The sequence below is a fragment of the Microcebus murinus genome, chromosome 4, assembly GCF_040939455.1.
Source record: "Microcebus murinus isolate Inina chromosome 4, M.murinus_Inina_mat1.0, whole genome shotgun sequence".
Lineage (NCBI taxonomy): Eukaryota > Metazoa > Chordata > Mammalia > Primates > Cheirogaleidae > Microcebus > Microcebus murinus.
Window position 1 is genome coordinate 99,948,664 of NC_134107.1, and position 22,337 is coordinate 99,971,000.

Sequence of the window (22,337 nt, forward strand, 5' to 3'; positions counted from 1 at the left end):
GTTTTTAGAAGTGGAGTATAACTAAGCATTATTTAATGGTAGCACAAATGGAACGTGTTTAAAAATCAAAAGAAGCAACCAGCCCATTGTGAGAATAAGACACCTAAAGAAACAACAGAAAAGAAGTGTATTTTTAATCCTGCGTTTCGTATTTGTTGTGCCCTGTGACAGTGTTAACAGTTCATCTGACATGTTTCTTTGTTCCTGGCAGGTGAATGGCTATGTGGTGAACCTTTTCTGGGCATTTGACACGCACAAACAAGAGAAGAGAACTTTGAACTTCCGAGGGAGCATATTGTCACACAAAGGTAACACCTGGGAGCTGGGCGGTGTGTGGGCAGGAGGGGCTGGGGCTAGACGGACACTCTCCCAGCAGTAGAGCTTGAGGAATCTTCCCTGAGGCCGTTCTGCATGAAGAGGATATACTGTCAGTGAGCTCCTGACTCTAGGTAGAAGGAGTCACCCAGCAGCTCCTCAGACCCTCTTCTAATCTGATGGCCTTTCATGGAAGTTGGAGGCCATAAAGGAGGAAAAACGGGAAAGAGGACAGATGAACTCTGATTTTTGAGTTCCAAAAGAAAGAGTTCCTAGATTTAGTTACCTGTCTCTTTTTTTCTAGTCTGGTTCATTCCTCCATTGCTAATGAGAGGTAGCACAAGGCCTGGTGCGTAATTGGCGTTAGTAAATATTTAATGACTGAGTGAATGGACCAACACACCAAGGAAGGAACTGGTCTAGTCCCTCTTACATCTGTGCAGATAGTGAGCCTCAGCTACAATCCCTGTGTCTGAAAACGGGCTAAAGGAGGATGTTCATTTATTTCTAAGGCAAGACCTTCAATGGCAAAAGCTGCCTGTGAGCGCTGAGAACCACATGAGAGCATCCTTTCTCCTTCTAGCCTGTGTGCAAAGTATTTCCAATCATCTTTTTATCCGATCCTTGTTCCAGCCTTACGAAGTAGAAACTTTTTGCTTTATTATGGTTTTTTTTTTTTTTTTTTTGAGACAGAGTCTCACTTTGTTGTCCAGGCTAGAGTGAGTGCCGTGGCGTCAGCCTAGCTCACAGCAACCTCAAACTCCTGGGCTCAAGCGATCCTCCTGCCTCAGCCTCCCGAGTAGCTGGACTACAGGCATGCGCCACCATGCCCGGCTAATTTTATATATATATATATATCAGTTGGCCAATTAATTTCTTTCTATTTATAGTAGAGACGGGGTCTCGCTCTTGCTCAGGCTGGTTTTGAACTCCTGACCTTGAGCAATCCGCCCGCCTCGGCCTCCCAAGAGCTAGGATTACAGGCGTGAGCCACAGCGCCCGGCCTTATTATGTTTTTTTTTTAACTGAAGGTGTACTAGGCTAAGTAATTTGGCCCAGGAGGTTGCGCAAGAGTAAAACTAACATTGAGCACCTACTGTATACAAACATTTCCCTGTGCATTCTGTGTGTGTTATTTTCTATAACCCCACTATTAATTCTGTGAAGTATGCTGATTTTACGGAGGCGAAACTGAGATTCAGAGAATAAGTAATTCTCAGAAGGTTGGCAGAGCCAGAATGGGAACCCACGTCTTTCTAATTCCACAGCCTATGATCTCATGGGCTCAATGTTGCACCAGTAGAAACTGGCAGAGTCGGGAGCAGAAGCCTTATTCGCTGTTGTCTGAGATCTGTCAGGGCTAGTGCAGGGCTAGGCACCATGCCAAGCACTTTATGCGCATTTTCTTTTTTAATCCCTGCAACAGCCAGCTGCTGTAAGTGCTGTTATTTGTCTCCATTTTACAAACAAGGAAATAGACTTAGAGAGTTTAAATACTTTACCCAAGGATATACAGCCACAGAGTGTAGAGTCAGGCCTTGAACCCAGTCCTCTTGCTCCGGAAGATTATCCTCCTAGCTTATCCTCCCCTTTCTTCCCTTCTTTTTAATAACATTCCCCCTAATTAGAAAATGATACGTGTTTATTATATTTCAGAAACCTTAGAGAAAACAAAAAAGTACAGTGAAAATTAAGGCTTCCTGTAATTTCACTTTTATATTTTAGATATCTCCTAATATTTTTTTCTATGCATTGATCTCTGTATCTTTTTTCTAAAATTAGAATAATGCTATATATAGTTTTCATCCTGCCCTTTTCACTTAACATAAAATTGTGAGAATTTTCCAGTGTCATTAAATATTCTTTGAAACGACTTTAAGTGCCTGCATAGCAGTTCGTGGAATCTACATGATTTAATTATTGTCCTGTCACCGGACAATCAGATTGTGTTCACTTTTTTCCTGTTGTAACACTGTGACAAGAATTTGTCTTGTTACATCCATTTTTGAGTCTCTCTCTCTTTCACGGGATAACTGGATTGAAGGATATGAGTTTCGAGGCCCTTATTGCAGAGCCAAATAGCTGTCCAAGGGTGTCGTAGCAGTTTATATCCTCAGATGGTCAGCTTTAAAGAAATGACCCAGGGCCTATGTGGTGTGTCACATGTAGTAGCCATCAGTACATGAACGCTGAATGAATTTGTAAATGAAAGTCTTACGACATGTGGGACTAACTTAAATTGAGAGATATTATTTTAAGAAAAAATTATGTGTGTATTAAGACAAATTCTTGACTAACACCCCCAACTTCCTCCTGGCATCTCCTTGTCCTGTTTGCACAGTTGGCAATCTGACAGCTCACACATCCTATGAGATTTCCGCCTGGGCCAAGACGGACTTGGGGGACAGTCCTCTGGCATTTGAGCATGTCATGACCAGAGGGGTTCGCCCACCGGCTCCTAGCCTCAAAGCCAAGGCCGTCAATCAGACTGCAGTGGAATGTACCTGGACCGGCCCCCGGAATGTGGTGAGTTGACTAGAATGACCACCACAATGTGAGCACGGGCTCTCCCTGATGCTGGGCCACCGGCTAGCCCTGGGGCTTTTACTTCTGTTGCTGCTGTTGCCTTGCCCACCCCAAGCCAAGCTACCCTCTTGGTCAGTTCTGGATTACCTTTTGTAAGCACCTGACACCCCAGCCCCAGTGTCCCTGCCCACACCTGGCTTGGCACCTGAGTGGTAGCACCCCCCCCCATGCTGTTTGTGGTTGTGTAGACCTCACACTTGTAAAGGGCAGCGTATTCCTATGCCTGGGGACTCACTTTGGCATCGTCCAGGACTCGGTGAGAAGTCATGAGCAATGACGAGGAGGATTGATCTAAGTACCTTGCCTGGCTCCTCCAGCCCCTTCCTGTCTTACGTGATTCCCACCCACAGGTGGCCTTCTGGACCAGTCCTCCCAAACGTTCCGTTGTCCCTGCTATGCTTGTAGTTAGGTATTCAGGTCTTCCTTTTCATTTTGTTTTTATATATGCACTGTGATTAGATTTGTGCTTGCTTCTTTTTGAGGCTGGTGTTTACTCCCCACCTGTCGCCACTGTGCACCTTCCTTTGCAGCTAGGTCGGCCTTCCCAAGGCTCTTGGCACGTTCCTCCCCCTCTTGCCTCTGAGCCTTGGCTTATGCTCTTCCTCCTCCTTGCAGTCCTTCCCTCCTGCTGTGCAAGCAAGTCCTACTGGCTTCTACTGGACCTTTTTCCCTTATCAGCCCTCCAGATGTTTATAATTGATGCCATGTAGCATAATGTTTCATTAGGCAGACTTTTCTCTATTTGATAGTTTCTGTCTGTTACTCTTATCTCCCCAACTAGTTTGTAAATTCCTTGAAGGGAAGGATTATTTTCTGGGTTTTCCAAATGGAAATGCATATAGAATTAAATCTATAACCAGTTCCTAGTAAATCCCTAGTGATGAGTGGAGAAACCAGAACCAATTCATGGGGAAACAACTAAGGTTTACAATGGTTTACAAGGTTTTCAGCAGTGAAAAAGGAAGGAGAAGTAAGATGTACCTAGCACCCACTGTGTGTGCCAGGAATGGTGCAAAACCTTTTTAACATGTTCTCCCACTTAATCCTTTCATCACTTCTATGGGACAGTGGTCCCCAGCCTTTTTGGTGCCAGGGATCAGTTTCATGGAAGACAGTTTTTCCATGGACCCTGGGGTGTGGGGGAAGAAGAAGGCAGAGCTCAGGTGGTGACCCGTGGCCTAGTTCCTAACAGGCCGTGGAGCTGTGCTGGGGTGCAGCCTGGGGTTTAGGGACAGCAGCTCTGGGGTAAATGTTCCCATTTTACCAGTGAGGAAACTAAGGTTCAGCGAAGCTAAATCCCTTGCCAGAGTTGAAACTCTGGTAAGCAGCAGACTGAGTTTGGGCTCAGGGCTGGCTCTTGACAGCCGCTGCCCCTTTGCATGCCCCAGCACCTGCTGCTAAGGCAGGGCCCATGACAAGAAGCCCTGCGCCATCCCCGGGACTCCCTCTTACCTTGAAGGTGACTCTACTCACAAACGGACCTTTCTTTCTGTGTATATACCTGACTCGGGGCATAACCAGTAAGTCACATCTAACTGTCTTCCTAGAGTAGGGCATAATGCACGGAACACTGGAACATCCCTTGATTGTAGGGTCTCTGGTTAAGTGTGAACTTGGAGAGTAGCCTGACTTGCCTCATCCTGGCTCAAGCAGAGGTCACGCTCATTGAAGTTTTAGGGATGAGACACCAAATGAGATCACCTGTTGGAAGCTCTCACCTTCTGCTCCTCTTTAGTTCACTGAGGACTGTGGCAGCTCTCTCACGGTTTTCCTCTCTGCCACGAGAACTGCCAGTGTCACTGTCCATAGCCACCCCGCCTCAGGCAGCCACAGGCCTTATCCTCAGCAAGACTGTCTTGTTCCTGAGCTCTGGGCCCCCAGCCTGGCCTCATTGTCCCATGTCATGCTTTGTAGCTCCCTAGTTCCTCACTGCTGTTCTGTGTGCATTTGCTTTCTCACCCTCTGAGTTCCTTAACTCTGCTCTTGCCGACCTCTTCCCTAGTGACTGCCTGCTCCAGGGCCTCCCTTCCTCTTGCCCTGTGCATGCTTTCCCCTCTCTGGTCTGTTTTCAGCCGCTGAGCAGTGTTAGAGAAAATCACACTGCTGTCTGGGACTCGGAAATCCCTTTGCATACCCCTGCTGCGTTCCCTGGGCCCCTCCAAGCTCTTACAGTTCTCTGCCTGCTCACGTCTTCCCTGCTCACATGCTCTTGGAGAAAATGCTCCTTGCTTTACAAAGAAAGCTCTGTCAGCTCCTGCCCTCCATTATAAGCTGTGTGTCGTAAGCTCCATTAATTTCCCATTTCCCTGCTTGAAACTCCCTCAGTTTCCAATGTGTACCAGTTAGGATTAAGAATAGCTGCCTATAACTGAGGAACCAAAAGTAACAGTGGCTTGAAACAGTTTATTTCCCCCCCCCCCCCAATTCAGTGAAGTTGGCTTCTACCACAGCAGCACAGTTTGACCTGCCATCACCTGTGATATTCACCTTGTGGTCCAAGAGGCCTCCTGGGGCCACAGCCACGATCTCTGTTCCAGGCAGCAGGAGGGCAGGAAGACGGGCTTGTTCCTCCTTTGTAATGAGCTTCCCACGCGACACTTCTGCCTCCGTCTCGGTGGCTGGAAGCTTGTCACGTGTGCTGTCCTAGCTTGCAGGCAGGTAGGAAAGGAAGACATTTTTCCAGGTAGCAATTCTCCCTAAGAGCCAGGGTTCTACCAAGGAAGAAAGGGAGAGTGAGTGTCCTCTGGGCAGCTAGCAGTGTTTGCCGTCCTCCTTTCCCTCCACATTCTTCCCAAAATTCGCACGCTCACTCTACAAGCTCTCATGGCACCCCATGGACACGCAGTGTGTCCTCTCGGTGGCCCCCCATTCGTGCTGCCAATGGTAGAATGCCACCCCCTCTTTCGTAATCCCCTCTGTTCTCTAGCTCACCATGCAGTCTTCTAGTAACGCTCCATGTTTGCAGCTTGTTATTTATAATTATGTCTGTTTCTCTTCTCTTTCTGTCTGCTCAAGAATGAGCTCCTTGAGGATGGAGACCCCATCGTATTTATCTTTGTAGCTGCACATGCAGGGCCTGGCCCAAGTGCCCTCCCTGTAAATGTAGTGAATGTTGAATGAAGACTTCTCTCTGAGTTCTTCTGACACAGTTCCAGGGTCTTATGTTATGGATTTGAAAGAAACGAGGACACTGGCCTGTGAGCTGATGTCCTCCCCCTTCTCTGCCCTCACCAGGTTTATGGTATTTTCTATGCCACATCTTTTCTCGACCTCTACCGCAACCCGAAGAGCTTGACTACTTCACTCCACAACAAAACAGTCATTGTCAGCAGGGATGAGCAGTATTTGTTTCTGGTAAGTCTCCCATGCCAGGGGTCAAGAGGAGTTGTATATTTTAAGGAATCTCTTGAGTCTGGGCTCCTGAACTCAACCCAGGACCCAGGGAGCTGGGACATTTGGGTTCCAGGGTTGACATGTGTGATGGATGCAAGGAAAGCTCCTTTTCTTTGTAAGCGTCATCAGGCTCTTCCTTGAGATGCAGAATGAATTTATAACTTGGCAATTGGGTCACAGGTTAAATAAATCAATAGCTTTTGTCAGATTCTACTTTTAGGAATTTAGCCTACATACATTTACATGTATGATGAGTTACATGGAAAAAGAAGTTTGGTATGTTATTACTTGTGATAACAAAGGATTTGAAACGACTTAAATGTCTATCATGAGAGGACTGGATAAAAATATTATGGGTTATCTGTGCAGTGGAATACAGGACAGCCATCCAAAAGAAATATAGCAACTCTAAATGTACAGATATGGAAAAATCTCTAAGCTATATTAAGTGAAAGAAGCTAGGAGAATTATATGTGTGCTTTTTTCTCAGTTATATAAAAAATATTTAAGTAAAATTGGCTACACTTATGCAGACATGCAAAATGTATGTATTTACATACACACACACACAGCTGTGCTTACATGTGCATAGGGCATTTCTGGAAGGAAGCACAAAAAACTGTTACCAGTGGTACCTCTTGGAAAATAATCTGGGGTAGATGGGGAGTTATTTTATATCTTTTGTACTCATTGAGTTTTAATCGTGTCACTATTTTTGTGGAACAAATAGTAGTCAAGATTGCATAAGCCCACGTGGCATTTTGCTCCTACGCGTGTGCTTTGGTCCTAGGTGCGGGTGGTGGTGCCCTACCAAGGGCCGTCCTCGGACTACGTGGTGGTGAAGATGATCCCGGACAGTAGGCTCCCACCCCGGCACTTGCATGCGGTCCACACAGGCAAAACGTCAGCCGTCATCAAGTGGGAGTCGCCCTACGACTCTCCTGACCAGGACCTGGTACGTGGGCGAGGCATGCGGCAGCCTCGTTTATGCCTTGCGGGGTTTGGGTGAGGTGGGTGGAAGGAGGTCCCATGAAGAGGCAAGAAACACAGGCCTAGCGCTGGGAGCTCAGCAGGCCGTCTCTCCCCCGTTTCCCTCTGGCCAAAGACAGGGTCCTTCCAGGAACCTCTTCTTAGCCGGCATGTGTGCACCGTTCCTAGCGGCTGTGTCGGTTTGCCTTTCCTCTTTCTCTGCTGCTCACATTCCCTTCCCCGATCCTCTAAAACAGGGGTCAGCAAACAAGTTGACCTATAGGCCAGCTCCAGCCTATCCCCTGTGGATTTTGTTTTTTTTAAAACAAAGTTTTATTTGAAACCGAGCCACACCTATTTGCTTACATATTATCTTTAATTGCTTTCGTACAGTGACAGCAGAGTTGAATAGTTGTGGTGGAGACCATCTGGCCCTAAAAACCTAAAATATTTACTGTTTGGACCCTTACAAAAAGTTCGGGGACGGCTGCTCTAATAATGGAAGGGGCATTGATCCTAGATTTCCCATTTTCCTGTGCTCTGGGTGCCTTTATATCTCTGCCTCCTCTATCCAGGGGTGGCTGGTTTTAAGCTTCTTTTTGATGATCGAGTCTCCTGTGCTTACTACATGCCCCTTTATATGTCCCCCTCTCCTCCAATTACCCAAGAAGCAATGTGGGAGAAAGTAAGCAGAGCTTTGTGTCCTTAGAGCTAGGGTTGAATGCTTTTTGTTCATTCTCGCTCCACTGACAGCATCCGCTATGGCCATGGTGGGGAGAGACAGACGTTGAGTTCTGAATCTGGATGTTGCTTGTTCCAACCTACCTGCTGTCGTCACGATAGCTGTGGCCTTCCCTAGGGATTTTCTTTTCTTGGGGGGTGGGGGGGAATCTGATTGGTAATTCTGTGTGCAGTTCTGTCAATGCATACTTGTTATAAGGCTGGAGCTGGTCAGCCCAAAGGCTCTACAAAGAATAGAGTCAGACTTTGGGGTTCAAAGTATTGTTGTTGTGGGTCACAGCCATTGATATCTTCCGTTGTCTACCGTCGAACCGGAAGAAGTCCAGTTTCTGATTACCATTCAGAGGTTCTTTTTCCGGTCCTAGTTATATGCCATTGCAGTTAAAGACCTAATAAGAAAGACCGACAGGAGCTACAAAGTAAAATCCTGCAACAGTACAGTGGAATACACCCTTAACAAGTTGGAACCTGGAGGGAAGTACCATGTCATTGTCCAGCTGGGCAACATGAGCAAAGATTCCAGCATAAAAATCACCACAGGTAAGCGGGAGGGAGGTAGGAGGCCTCTCACACAGCCCGGTGCTTCGAGACCTCCGGGCTTCGTGCTTTCTGTAGGAACTGCCCGGGAAGTGTAGACGCTGCCCTTCGGGATCCATCCCGGGCCAGAGCGGAGCAGGGTGCTGGTGTCTGGGCTGCAGTGTGGCGGCCAGGGCACAGTGGGCCTGGAACCCGCTTTTCTGTGTTCTCTATGTCATTTTTACTCTCTTCTCCCTTAGCTAGTTTTGACGTTACCAGGGGAGAAGAGGAGGAATTCCCAAGAGAGTTAGGAAATAAAACTGGATATTTACCACTAAGGCCAAGCGTTGCATCTGAGAACCTGGACTGAAGGTTCTCAGTAGTTCGTTGTGGCAATCTGACATGTTGAAAAGGAGACTAGTAACCGGGCAGTAGATTTTAAAGGGCAGTCAGGCTCAAGTTCAGAACAGGTAATTACGTGGATAGCAGCAGACGGTGTTGGGAGTTTGGGTACCGAAGGCTCAGCCCCACTTAGGCCTGCAGTGGGAGCCGTGGGGCTGGGCCGTACCCCGTTGTCACTGCAGTGCTCTTTGTTCAGGGAGAACTCCTTATTCCATTTCATTCCTTCCTCACCACCCTACCCCACGCCATTTGTTTTTGTTCTCCCTTGGGTCCAAGGGCTATTAAATTAGCTACGGTCCAAATTTCTTGGCTAAAGGTGTTATAACAACAAAGAGATGCCAATTAAAGAGTATCTACCATGTGCTAGGCTCTACTAAGCAGTATATGTGTTTTATTTCTTCCTTAACCCAGCCCTCCTGGGCCAGCATTATTTAATCTCTGCTTGAGGAGCAAGAAAACAGAGGTTCAATGTGGATCCACTAACTGCATCCCATCTCATCCTTAATTTTCAGTTTCGCTATCAGCACCTGATGCCTTAAAAATCATAACAGAAAATGATCACGTTCTTCTGTTTTGGAAAAGTCTAGCTTTAAAGGAAAAGCATTTTAATGAAAGCAGGGTAAGTTCCTCCCCCATTCTCAATGACTTTGGAAATTTAATTGAAATGCTATTTTAGAGATGAGCTCGTTAACAGCATGCTGGCATATATAGTGTAAAGAGAAAAAAAGAATAGGGCATAGAAGTGAACTTGAGAATTAAAGGACCGTTTTCTGTGGGATTGCTAATTAGCGAAATGTTTATACTGCCCATTAAAGAGGAGAATCTCTGCACTAAGCAGTTTTTAATCCTGAACTTGTCTTCCCTGAGGAAGGGGGAATGGGCTGGAGCCTTTGCTGTGCTTCCTGCAGCTGGCCTGGGGCTCGAGTGGTAACCCCAGAGCCCTGCCTCTCCCGCAACCTCCAGGGGCCCCCTCCTTTCCCGCACCCTCTGATGGCTGGGCGGTGACTGCAGAACCAGGAGCTGAGCTGCACACTCCACCTGCACACTCCACCACTCTCTTTGCAGAGAGATGAGAGGGAGCCGGAAGCACTTGAAGATACTCTGTTGACTTACGAAGAACATCTTTGTTTTGTTTGGCCATTGGCAGGCCCATGCTGCGTTCACAGCTGGAGATATAGGGGAAGGAGAGCGGGACCTGGGAGCAGATTTGCCAGCCAAGGGTGGGCAGATTCTTGAGAGGAGCTGGGTTGGCCCCATCAATGGCAAAGCATTAGCTAAATAGGAGTGCAGTGAACCAGTGTGGCTACCTGGAGGTTCAGTGTAGGCAAAAAGCCAAGGACACTAAATAGTCACCATGTAATTAATGCCAGAGGCAAACCTCAATTAAAATTTGAAAATTCTCAGCATCTACTCTATTTTCACAATTCTCACAATGATGACATATAATATCCTTGAATATAAAGAAAGCTTTCAAATCAATTCACAATAGAAATATTCTAATTTGGGAAAAGGTTCAGGTAACAGAGTAAAAAATTCCAGCCACAGTCAGTGAGCAAAAGGAAAAGTTCCAACTTCAGTAGTAATCTGCAACAAAGATATGGCACTTTCACATTAAATTGGCAAGGTTTGGGGGCAAGAGTGTTACCAGTGTGGATGATAGTTGGGGATATAAGCACTCTGGGAATATAAATTGGTTTAACCTTCTGTAAGGCTTGTGGGTAATATGTATTGAAAATGTTAAAAGTGTTCATACCCTTTGATCCAATAATTCTTCTAGGATTTTACCATAAGAAAACAATGTGCACAAAGACTTTATGTACAATATTTATGATAGTAAGAAAGAGGAAACAACTTGAATGTCAACCTAGATGAGGACTAGTTAAATAAGTTATGAGTGGTTGATGTTTGTGTAACTTATTTTCTTTATCCCTTTATGTATTTTACAAATGTTGTACACCAAATTATATATTAGGTAGAAAATAGTAATTGTTAGTTTATTAAAAAAAATGCAGGGACGGGATTCTAGGCAGGTATTGGGCAGCTCAGTTTGGCAGCCAGTTGCCATTAGGGAATCCTTCCTGGGTGGAGAAAGCCCAGCTTTTAGGTTGGGGTTACAGGTCAGCATTCCATTCTTAGTAGAAGGTTCTGGCATAGGCGTAGCATGTCTTTCTTCCCTCCCTCTGACTTGTGGTTCAGAGAACGGGCAGGTCAGTGGAATAGACTAGAGACCATGGTTATGCAAAGGAGCCCAATACATGGCTAGACATAAGGGATGGAGTCTTTTGGGGGGGCTGTGGGGGTGTTGGTGGCTTTGACACTAGAATACTTGGGGATCAGCAGAAAAGTCAGGTTGTCAACCCTTATCTCAGCCAGCATCCTGGGTTGGGGCTGTCCCAAATATGACTTCCCAGCACAGGAGTCCAAGACTCTCTGAGACAGTCTATCTAAGAAGATTATTTTGGCCAGGCGCTCATGCCTGTAATCCTAGCACTCTGGGAGGCCAAGGCGGGAGGATCGCTCAAGGTCAGGAGTTCGAGACAAGCCTGAGCAAGAGCCAGACCCCGTCTCTACTATAAATAGAAATAAATTTTTTTAATTGGCCAACTAAAAATATATAGAAAAGAATGAGTCGGGCATGGTGGCGCATGCCTGTAGTCCCAGCTACTTGGGAGGCTGAGGCAGGAGGATCGCTTGAGCCCAGGAGTTGGAGGTTGCTGTGAGCTAGGCTGACGCCATGGCACTCTAGCCCAGGCAACAGTGAGACTCTATCTCAAAAAAAAAAAAGATTATTTCATCCTCCCCTCCAGTGAAAAGCCACTGAGCCTGCTGAAGTGCTTCTGATTTCAAGGCCTTGTTGTTAAGGGGGTGAGATCAGCGTAGGCAGACCTGGAAAGTAGGCAGGCAGGAGGTGAGCCGGCTGTGACAGTCCTACAGATTGTTCTAAGGAGAAAGGTCCTGGCTTTTGTAATTCCAAGTTCCCCTTTCTTAGTCCATTGCCGGAGTCCCCTGTCGTCTGGATTTATTATTAGCCAAATCCCACTGCAGCAAACTGTTGCTGAATTATCCATATTCTTTCTGGCATTTAATACTGCCTGAGAATAGTGGACTCTTGACCAGAACTTTGTGTGGGAATTGGTTAAAGTGCCTTTCCTTAGGGCCACGGTTTTCATTTCCACGATGCAGCTCACAAGTGGGTGTGATAGTTATTTGAGACATTTTTGGGGATGGGAAAATTTCCGTTTTCTGAATTCAGTATCTCTGTGGTAATGTAAAAAGAGCTACTGAGAAACCCAAAGTGCTTCAGCATCTATAAAAGCCTGCAATAAGGAGCTCACATAAAGTCGGAAGCAGTAATAGCGGCTGTCAGGTTCCTTTTTCCTCTTGCTGAGCAATCTCTTTTGTTTGTTTTCAGGGCTATGAAATACACATGTTTGATAGTGCCATGAATATCACAGCTTACCTTGGGAATACTACTGACAATTTCTTTAAAATTTCCAACCTGAAGATGGGTCATAATTATACTTTCACTGTCCAAGCAAGATGCCTTTTCGGCAGCCAGATCTGCGGGGAGCCTGCCGTCCTGCTGTTCGATGAGCTGGGGTCTGGTGAGTCGCCCGTAGCTGCCAGTTTTTGTCTGCGGTTCTGGGAAAATCGCAAGAATATAGTATGATTTGATGACCATGTGTCTTTCTAAGACAGTTAAAATATTCTTTCAGCTCAAAAGAAAATCATTCATGTATCAGTTTAATCAGGTACCGATTTATTTAACAAATGCTTCCTGAACCAGGGGTGATACCAGGAGCTGGGATTATAAGGTGACCGTATTCTGAACATAAAGTACAATAAAGGCAAGGTTTTGTTTAAAAAGGAGGTTCTAGGTTAACACGAGTTTTGTTGTTTGTGTTTTCTGGGACTTCTCAGAGCCTCTAACCTGGGATCCTCCCAGTCACTAGAGTATCTCCTTATGGTGCAATCACTGATTGTATAGCCCTCCCTGTTTCTTAGCTGTGGCCGTGGGACCAGCCTCGGGCCTGGATCTCTGTCTTGGGGACATCCAGAGATGTTGGTGTTGGAGCCGTGCTAGTGGTAGAGGAAAGGACCTTTCTGTTCATACAGAAAGGCTGCTTATATCGTAGTCGCTTGGCCAGGATTTCAACAAATGTTTTGCCACTGGTCTTTTTAGTTCCATTTACTCCCAGCCAAGAACTAACCAGTGCTCCAGCCAGAATCTTGTGTGAGAGCCGCTAAACGTCCCGGCACGTAACGCTTCCCGGGGTGTGATCTCGTGCAGCGCTTATCCTTGGCGCCCTGCTGGAAGAGGGAAACCCTGCCTACCACCTCCCCCTGGGGAATCACAGTATTAATGTGTTAGAGGTTCTGGGAGGGCCCTACCGAAAAGCAAACAGCAAAATTCCTGTTGATCTAGTGTTTCCTAAATAGAGCCCCATTTTTAGGCAAAGCCAATCAGCAACCTGTGAAACATACCGTGGGAAAACCTATCGTGAGGGCCCCTGACAGCCGCCTTTACGAACCCAGGGTTCTGGGCAGAAGGACTCTCTTGTTGAGACTCTTGGCTGCATCTTGCCCCTTGGTGTTGCCTCTCCCCCTGGGAGTGGGACCAGGGCGGGAGCTCACTTAACTCCTGCTGCCTTCCCTGTGCTACCCTCCAGCCGAAGGCATTGCCTTGATTTACCACTGCATAGCTGGGATAGGTTGGGACATGTGAAATTAAGATTTTGCTGGAGTTTTTCTGGCAAGGAGAAAATGCAAGAAACTTAAATGCAGACATGAATATTGAATGGTTAGATTAGGCTTGTAAGATGAGGCTGCTTCCTCTCCCACCTTTATGTATCCCCATCAGGATGAGACCCCGGGCAGCTGCGGAGCTTTCTGTGTGAGGCAGAGGCCTTGCCCGTGCCACCCCCTGTGCTAGGGAGCAACCCCCAGCCCGTTAAGGCTCCGCATGGACACCTGGACCAAGGAGAGGCCACTCTGCTTCCTTTGCTAACGTTTGATTCTAAAGTGTCATTTTCCTGCTTCAAGTTCAGACTTTCCCTAGGATTTTTCGACATGAAAAGTGTACTCGTTTCAAAGAGACTGACTGGCCCCTACCCCGGCAGGGTGAGAGGTGAGGGATGGCTTGGCCCTAGAGCCCCAGTAGGACAAGTCTACTAGTCAGTCATCACAAAGCCAGTGTTTGTTGAAGACAATGGGAAGGGGGCATTGTTGTTAGGGTATAAACACCTAAATGGCTTTGCCAAGAGCTTTAAAAAAATGTTCAATGTATACAGAAACTTGTTTCTTTCTCTCTCTCTCTTTTTTTTACTTAAGTAAAAAAACCTCATAAAACTTCATGAGCTGTTAAGTCAGTATTGTAGTAAGGGAATCTCGTTTGTATCACTTAATGGAGCTTCAGGTAATTGCAGTTCAGAGTGACTTTGGTGCCAAGTAGGGGGAAATAATTGCAATCTCGTTAATTAGTGGTCTGATTTCACATCCTCTTATGTGAGGGGAGCAAGTGGTCTTAAGTAATAATGCTAATGAAATCAATGTTGATACCCCAACAAAGGTCTCCCTTCCAAGAGATTATCTAAATAACCAACAAGGCAGTGATTAGGAGTCTAATGTAATTACCGTATTTGCATGCACAAGGCCCTTGGTCTCTCAGCTCGTGGCAAGTAGTTGGGAAACAATCAGGCATCACGCATGTGCAGGAGGAACGTGTCACACCAGACAGGCGGTTTGGGTGGCTGTTGCCGACTGCTAGCTGTTTTGGTAGGTTGGATTCTTGAGGGGTGGCCTGGTCCCTTCTCCTGCCCTCGGGTAGGCTTATCGGCGAGAACTTTGCCTTGGCAGGTGGAGACGCGTCCGCGATTCAGGCTGCCAGGTCTACGGACGTGGCTGCCGTGGTGGTGCCCATCTTGTTCCTGATCCTGCTCAGCCTGGGGGTCGGGTTCGCCGTCCTGTACACCAAGCACCGGAGGCTGCAGAGCAGCTTCACTGCCTTTGCCAACAGCCACTACAGCTCCAGGCTGGGGTCAGCCATCTTCTCCTCGGGGGATGACCTGGGTAAGTGGGGCGAGGGGAGCCGGCTTCCTCCCAGGACAGACCCCCGCCTCCCCGAACCAAGCCAAGGGCCTGATGAGGGAACACCTACCTTCGGCTCATCTTTCGACACTAGGGAGTCATTCCTCAAGCAGCGGTTCCACTGCTTCAGATTAAAGCTAGTCAGGGCCCATAGCTTTTAACTTTTAAGTTAAAAGTTTAAATTTTAAATTAAAATTCCATGTTCTCAGTAGTGCAGTTCTGGCCTGAAGCAGGGAGCGGCTTTGTAGAAGAAATGGTAGGAACTCGCCTTGCACGGGGAGGGTAGATAGGCCCTGGGCTTTGGGGACTCCTGACTCCTGTGTGGGGAAATCCTCCAGAATGCCAGCCTCTCTGTCCCCCTTCACAGCCCTGCAGGTCTGGCATAGTCAGGTCAGAAAGTGATGCCTCCCAATCCGCTTCTATTGAAAGAGGCCCTTTCCCTCTTACTGTTTCTGTCTTTTTTGGTTTTTGTTTTTCGAGACAGAGTCTCGCTCTGTCACCTGGGCTACAGTGCCGTGGCATCAGCCTCACTCACAGCAACCTCAGACTCCTGGTCTCAGGCAATCCTCCTGCCTCAGCCTCCCGAGTAGCTGGGACTACAGGCATGCACCACTATGCCCAACTAATTTTTTCTACTTTAGTTGTCCAGCTAATTTATTTTTGGTAGAGGCAGGATCTTATTCTTGTTGAGGCTAGTCTTGAACTCCTGACCTGAAGCTATCCTCCCACCTCGGCCTCCCAGAGAGCTAGGATTACAGGCGTGAGCCACCGCACCCAGCCCCCTCTTACCGTTTCTCTTTACAGTCGCTGATGTAACCTCATCCGCCATTCCTTTATGTATTGGTAACATATAGCAAGGGGAAAAGAAAGAAATTTCCCTTTTTGAAGTCTTTAAAGGCAGTAATTCCTAAACAATGATAGAGCTAGTATACCATGTAATAAAGTGGGTGTGTCAAAAGGCTTCCCCAAGCTCAAGACTGCTTGAGTGTGAGTTTACATTTATTTTTTCTGTAAACTAGTTATAATTATTTTTCTGTGAGACATGTATGCATTCCACTGATCATATGATAATTAGCTCTGCTGCCTTTCCTTCCCAGTTTCCTTTCTTGTTTAATAAGCAAGTACTTGGACTGCCTTGCATGAATGGGGTCACTTCTTTGCTTCTGCTGTTGGGACCAAAGAAGTCAACCTGCCATGGTGCCATGCAGTAATCCCTGAATGCATATTGGGGCTCAGTTGCATAGGATTATACCAGGAGTCACAGGGGGACAGAAATTAGTCTGGGAAGCTGTCCTCAAAATACTTAACCCCCTCCAAGATCCTTTGTCTCAAGCAGTTTGGTTCAGAAGAGAAAGCAGACAGTGACATTCACGATGCTAAGTAGAGTGTAGGTAACTGAAATTGCAGAAGCTAAATCACCTATTGAGCTTTTGGGTGGATAATGAGATTCTTTTTTCTAAAAGCTTTATTTTCCTTATTTGGCTAAGTTCAAACTACCATTAAAATAAGCTTGGGCATCCATGGATGGGGAGGAGGTGACCAGGGTTGGCAGAGGGCAGCTGGGCTGGGTTTTGGAACTGATGGTCGTACCTGGCTGGCTGTGGTGTTGACTTTCCCAGTTGGGGGTTGCAATAGGATTGGAGGGGGTGGGCAGAGCGGTGGGACGTGGGGCCAGGTAAAAGTGCTAGAACTCACCAAGGCCTGACTGTTTTGTCTTTAGGGGAGGATGATGAAGATGCTCCTATGATAACTGGATTTTCAGACGACGTCCCCATGGTGATAGCCTGAAAGAGCTTTCCTCACTAGAAACCAAATGGTGTAAATATTTTATTTGATAAAGATAGTTGATGGTTTATTTTAAAAGATGCACTTTGAGTTGCAATATGTTATTTTTATATGGGCCAAAAACAAAAACGAAAAAAAAAAAAAAAAAGAAAGGAATGAATAAACTTTGTAGTAATCAACTGTGAACTTCAAACCAGGTTGATTTTAGTAACCAAATTGCTTTGATTTGACATTAATGTAGTCTTACAGGGCTGTGCTTGCTGGGCATGCTTTTAAGTCTGTGAGATAATTTTGGCTCAGTAAATTTGGCCATTCTTTTTATTTTTCTAAGACACAGAAATGTATTTAATAAAAACCTCAAGAGAGAGTGATGGGTGGAATCCCTTCTCCTTGAAAGTGTGCTAAAATTTTAAGTTTTGTTTGGCTTTGGTTTATATGAAAGTGTTTGGGTGTATTATGGGGGAAGGTTCTTTTATGTTTTTGTGTTAATTTATTGGGACTCTGTATAAGGCCAGACTTCAGTGTCATCGGACACCACATGTGTTACGAGCCCCTCACCCCTAGGGTTAGGGGTGAGGAAAGAAGCATTTTGGTTGCCGTTCCAGAAGTAATCCGTTTTTATTCACTTGTGTGTCATGCAATGGTCTTTGGCAGGAGAGAGCACTGAGTCATTCTGGATTTCAGTTAGACAGAGCCACAGCCTGGGGAGCCCTGCAAGCCAACAGCTTCCGCTCTTAATAATTGGTGGAATTTTACTGTATATGCCTCTGCCTCTGTACAAGATGTAGCATTGAAAGCTACAAAATGATAACACTGCTTTGTTATACACTGGTTTCATTGTCATTGCAAAAAAGTCACCCTGGTTATGGGAGAGAGTTCTAGATCTATGCCATGATAGATAACACTGGCAAATATAGCATGTAATTTTTCCATTTTCCATTTTTTTTTGTTTTTGCTTGTCACTGAAGAATCTCGAATGTAAAATTTTGTATTTGGGTTGAGGTGGCCACTTACTGTCCTTAAAAGTCCATGCTGATATATGCAGTCGTTTTGAATTGGGTCAGTGCCTTCTCTTTTTGTTTCTTTTCTTCCAGCTCCCTCGCCTGTGCCCCTACCCGATCTAACAAGAAAGTGCTCTACACTCTCACAGAGATAGAAGAGATCTAAAAGTTTGAGACCACTCCATCCCATTAACAATAGCCACAAACATGAGGGGGTTTGTTCATTTATTCTCTCTGTAAAACAAACTGTGCTTTTTTTCTCCTTCTGCTTTTAAAATGCCACCCCTGTATTCCAATCATGGCCACTTGATAGTTATGTAGACTCTATCTGGGCTGATGCCCACCCTTTAGACGTAGTGTAGTAGTCCCCAGTGTGTGGCATTGTTGTGACTTGTACTGTATGAGCCTCACTGCACAGTTCCCTCCCCGCAAGAAGCAGTGGGCTCTGGGAATATTCCAAAGTCATGCCTCTAAACATGTGTCCTTTATATGCAAGCGTTGTAAGACCCCATGCCACCTTAGGTGCAACGTATCACCTTCCCACAAGTGTCTGGTATCATTCTTGGGTGATAACATAGTTACATTCTACCTAGGGATTGTTCGGAAAACAAAGAGCTAATTATATGTTTTAGTTTTTAAAATGTTTGTTTATGTGTTTTTTAGTTGAGGAATATTTTAAACTGTAGGCATTTAGTGTGCCATATAGGTAGGGCTGTACTTCATTTTAACAAGTGGTGGTAATCAAGAGCTTTCTTCCAGCGTATTTTCTCTTTTCCTATCGTCCTCCTTTTTTAAAGACTGGAATTTCTTTGGCTTTATCTTTTCTTATCCTGGAGTTTTGCACAAGCCTCCAAGCCCTACCACCTCTCCTTTAATAAGCTCTTTAAGTAGCTGAAAGATTAACAATCTGGTGGGAGGCAAGTCATTTAATTGAACCACTAGAAAGTGTATTTTCTTCTTTTCTTTCTCTGCCAACTTCTTGGTGGCATTTGTAAAAGCTATGATATAAAAGGCTCTGAGATGTTATTTTCAATTATTCCATAGGCAAGCCTTTTTACAGAGCATATGTCTCTAGTTGGCAGCTTGAGATATTTCGAGCACCCACTTCTAGTTACCAGTGCCTCCCAATGCTTAGTACACAGTACTGTATAGACTGGCCATCACCCCTCTCCCTGGAAAATGCCACTGTGCTGTTTGAAAAAAAAGCAGCCTTTTAGGGCTAGAGTATTTTATATAAACAGAAGAGCTAAGTTCCTGAAGACTAAGCTAGATAGTTGCAGCTATGTGTAAATTGTATATTTTTATGAACTTTTGAAGCACGCACTCCTATTTCCCTCTGCATAGCTTTGTGGGGATTTGATGTATATATGCTGTCTGCAAGAGTACAGAGGTTGGAGTGACAAGAGGAAATGAAAACAAATATTTCATGCAGCCTTTGAAGGTGACCAGATAACTATCTTCACTGTGACCAGTTGGAGCCCCTGGTTGCTCGTGAAGAAGGGGCTTTTGTACCTTGATGGAGATGTCACTTTGAAAGTTTACACTGTGCAGGGAGAAGGTTGTCTTCTCTCCCAGAATACATTAGAATGTCAGATGCCTGCAGCCATGTGGACCACTATGGGCCACCAAAACCTGGTGGGCAGGGGGATTGTGTGAGTTTTCTCTGGAAGCTGATTTTGCCCTTGGATGTATTGAGCCTTATGAGACATGGGTCCATGTGGGTATAGTGACAGAGAGTAGAGTTTTACGGAGGATTCCAGGGAGAGGCCATGTCTATGATACCTGTTTCCAGACAGGTGAGAAGCTGTAGTAACTACAGGCCACCCTGGCAAGCTGGGTAAATAGTTATGATTCTGGGTAACTGGTTAAAACTTCTGACTTTTGGAAGAGTGGTTCTTGGGGTTGTGTCTCTGGTGGTATCACTAGGGATGTTCGGAGGAGGGACACACAGCTACATGCTCTCCCCTGCCTGTCATGTGTGGCCACTAGATTAAGCTATACTCAACTATTTAGGGAATGTGACCTTTTTGAAAGCAGTGGCCATTTTCGGGGGAATTGGGAGAGCAATATAGTATGATGAGCCTGTGTAGGTAAGCGCTCATTTCTGCCTGGGGGATCCTGCCTTCAGATACCTGTCCAATGGTCACTGCAACTGCTAAGATTGTTTTCCCAGTACTTTCTTAGAGGGCAGAAACCCTGTGCTGTCAGGTTTGGTTAGTCCCTTTCCCACTAAGGGGGTCATAGTGAATCTCCAAGAATTCTCTTCCTTCAGCAGACAGTTGGGGGAAACCCAAAGAGAAGGGATCCATTAAGAGAACCAAACTGAAAACCACCCCCGTATTGATTTTAGCAATTGACTCTAAAGCTCTGTGCAGAATCTTGCGTTGGGACTGTATCTTGACATTCTTAATGACGTTATTTTTCTGAACTGGAGTGTGTGCTGCCTTTCAGGTACAATTTTTGTGTAATAAAAGCCAGTGCATTAAGTTTATATAGACTACTTTCTATGCAAGACTGAGATATGGAATAGATAGCAAGAGATATGTACTGCTGGGTACCCGGACAATATGTTTGTTTTCAGAAGGAGTACCACTACCGAACATGGGTTGAGGGAGGATAGATTACACATATGTTTCTGCCCACTAATTTTGAGCAGCCATATTATGAATTAAATCATCAGAGCCAAGTAATAACCCAAGAATGGTATTAGTTTCATGTGTAATAGCTCAAATGGAACAAGCATGAATGCTGAAGTGGAACATTACCCTCAGATATTCCATGTCACTTCTCATTTAAGGACTCTTGTTATGAATTATTAGAAACTTTAGGCAAAAATCAAAAGTATTTGCAGCAAAATAAAGGCCTATTTTGCTCTTATTTAAAGTGAAACACTGTAATACTTGTTTCTCTCCAAAGTGATATTAGGTATTTATAATTTCAATTGCCTGGATAAGTTTCCAAGTCACTGATTTCTGCTGAAGATTTTACTATATTGTTGCATAATTTTAAGATAATTTTTGTCTCGATGTCAACTTTTTTCACTGAATAAAAATTTAACTGGGTCAAGAAAACTTGTCTGTTTGAAAATCGACTCTCTACGTGTGTCTTGAGTTGTTCTTCTGAGTGCAATAAAGATGGCTAACACAGTCTCCAAACACCATTTGACTCGTCCGTTTTAAAAGGGTGTTTATTTCATAGATGAGAGAACACTAAGACCTGGAATAATTTTGTTATTAACAGGCTGGTCTCAGATGGTGGATCCTTGAAGAACACGCTGTCGTTGTGTTGGCTGAGGAGGGGGAGACGTGACGGCTGTTTGGAAGTAAATAGAATTATTCCATAGGGGCAACAACTAAAGTGGCTCCCTTAAAGCTGTAACTGCATTTGCTAAGAGACAGTTTGCTAAGAAGGCAATTTTCAAATCTAAGAGAAGAAAGCACAGCAGCGTAGATGAGCTGTGTGTCTAAGAGCACTTTCAGGAGGCTTCCGTAGACAGGTCTTGTGAAGAGTGTCGCACCTGGGCAGGTGCATGGCAAATGGACAGGACTGCAGGGTGTGGAGCTGAGGCAGGAGGTGGCAGGTTTTTAAAATTTTTTTTTCTTCCCGAGATAGAGTCTCACTCTGTTGCCCAGGCTAGAGTGCCGTGGTGTCAGCCTAGCTCACAGCAACCTCAAATTCCTGGGCTCAGGCGATCCTCCTGCCTCAGCCTCCCGAGTAGCTGGGACTACAGGCATGTGCCACCATGCCCAGCTAATTTTTTCTGTATATATTTTTAGTTGGCCCGCTAATCTCTTTCTATTTTTAGTAGAGATAGGGTCTCGCTGTTGCTCATGCTGGTCTCGAACTGACCTTGAGCGATCCTCCGGCCTCGGCCTCCCAGAGTGCTAGGATTACAGGCATGAGCCACAATGCCCACCTGGGGTTCTTAAAATTTTAAGAGATCTGATAATGCAGCTTTTGTTTAGATATTGAGCCAAAGAAAAATCTTGAAGTATTATCATCCAGTTTCATGGAAAAGGAAAAGAGGCACAGAAGGGTTAAGTAATTTGCTCATGGGACACCAGAGAGTAGACAGCAAAACCAGCTTTTAATCCCAGGTACTTCTGGTCCCAGATCCTGTTCCAAATCACTGTGCCATGCTGCCTTACATCACCATTCAGTGTCAGAACACATCATGCCAACGCACTGCACCAAGCAGAATCCCCAGGGGAGACCGGCCACCTGGATGAATCCACCTGGTCATGGCTGAGCCCTTAGGTTTTCAGGCTCAGATAATGTTTGTGAGTGCACGATTGTGAACCCATCTCTCGTGGCCAAACTCACTTTAGCCAACCTCAGGAGACTGGTGTGCAGCATCATGCACGTTTATTAAGTCACCCTGGGAAAGAGTCCTGTCACAACATCAGCACCACCTGTGCATTCTCCACCGGTGGGGAGATCTACCCATGGAGCCCGTCGCAACTAGAAGGTTGCTTGGTGATCAGGGGTGAAGAAAAAAAACAGTAGGAGGGGTCTGGGCTAGGGTAGTGGTTGCCCAATAAG

The 22,337-nt window shown here is 45.6% G+C and overlaps 1 protein-coding gene across 1 annotated transcript in view; it reads left to right on the forward strand.

The window, feature by feature from the left end:
• Positions 1–20,866, forward strand: part of SORL1 (sortilin related receptor 1) — a 165,501-nt gene extending 144,635 nt beyond the window's left edge. The window contains exons 40-48 of the mRNA XM_012789890.3: positions 212–308; positions 2,657–2,841; positions 6,136–6,255; positions 7,085–7,249; positions 8,370–8,544; positions 9,435–9,541; positions 12,335–12,527; positions 14,779–14,991; positions 16,730–20,866. Of these exons, the coding sequence (XP_012645344.2) occupies positions 212–308; positions 2,657–2,841; positions 6,136–6,255; positions 7,085–7,249; positions 8,370–8,544; positions 9,435–9,541; positions 12,335–12,527; positions 14,779–14,991; positions 16,730–16,797 (1,323 nt within the window). The 3' untranslated portion in view covers positions 16,798–20,866. The remainder of the gene's footprint in view (positions 1–211; positions 309–2,656; positions 2,842–6,135; positions 6,256–7,084; positions 7,250–8,369; positions 8,545–9,434; positions 9,542–12,334; positions 12,528–14,778; positions 14,992–16,729) is intronic.
• The last annotated feature ends 1,471 nt before the right edge of the window (positions 20,867–22,337 follow it).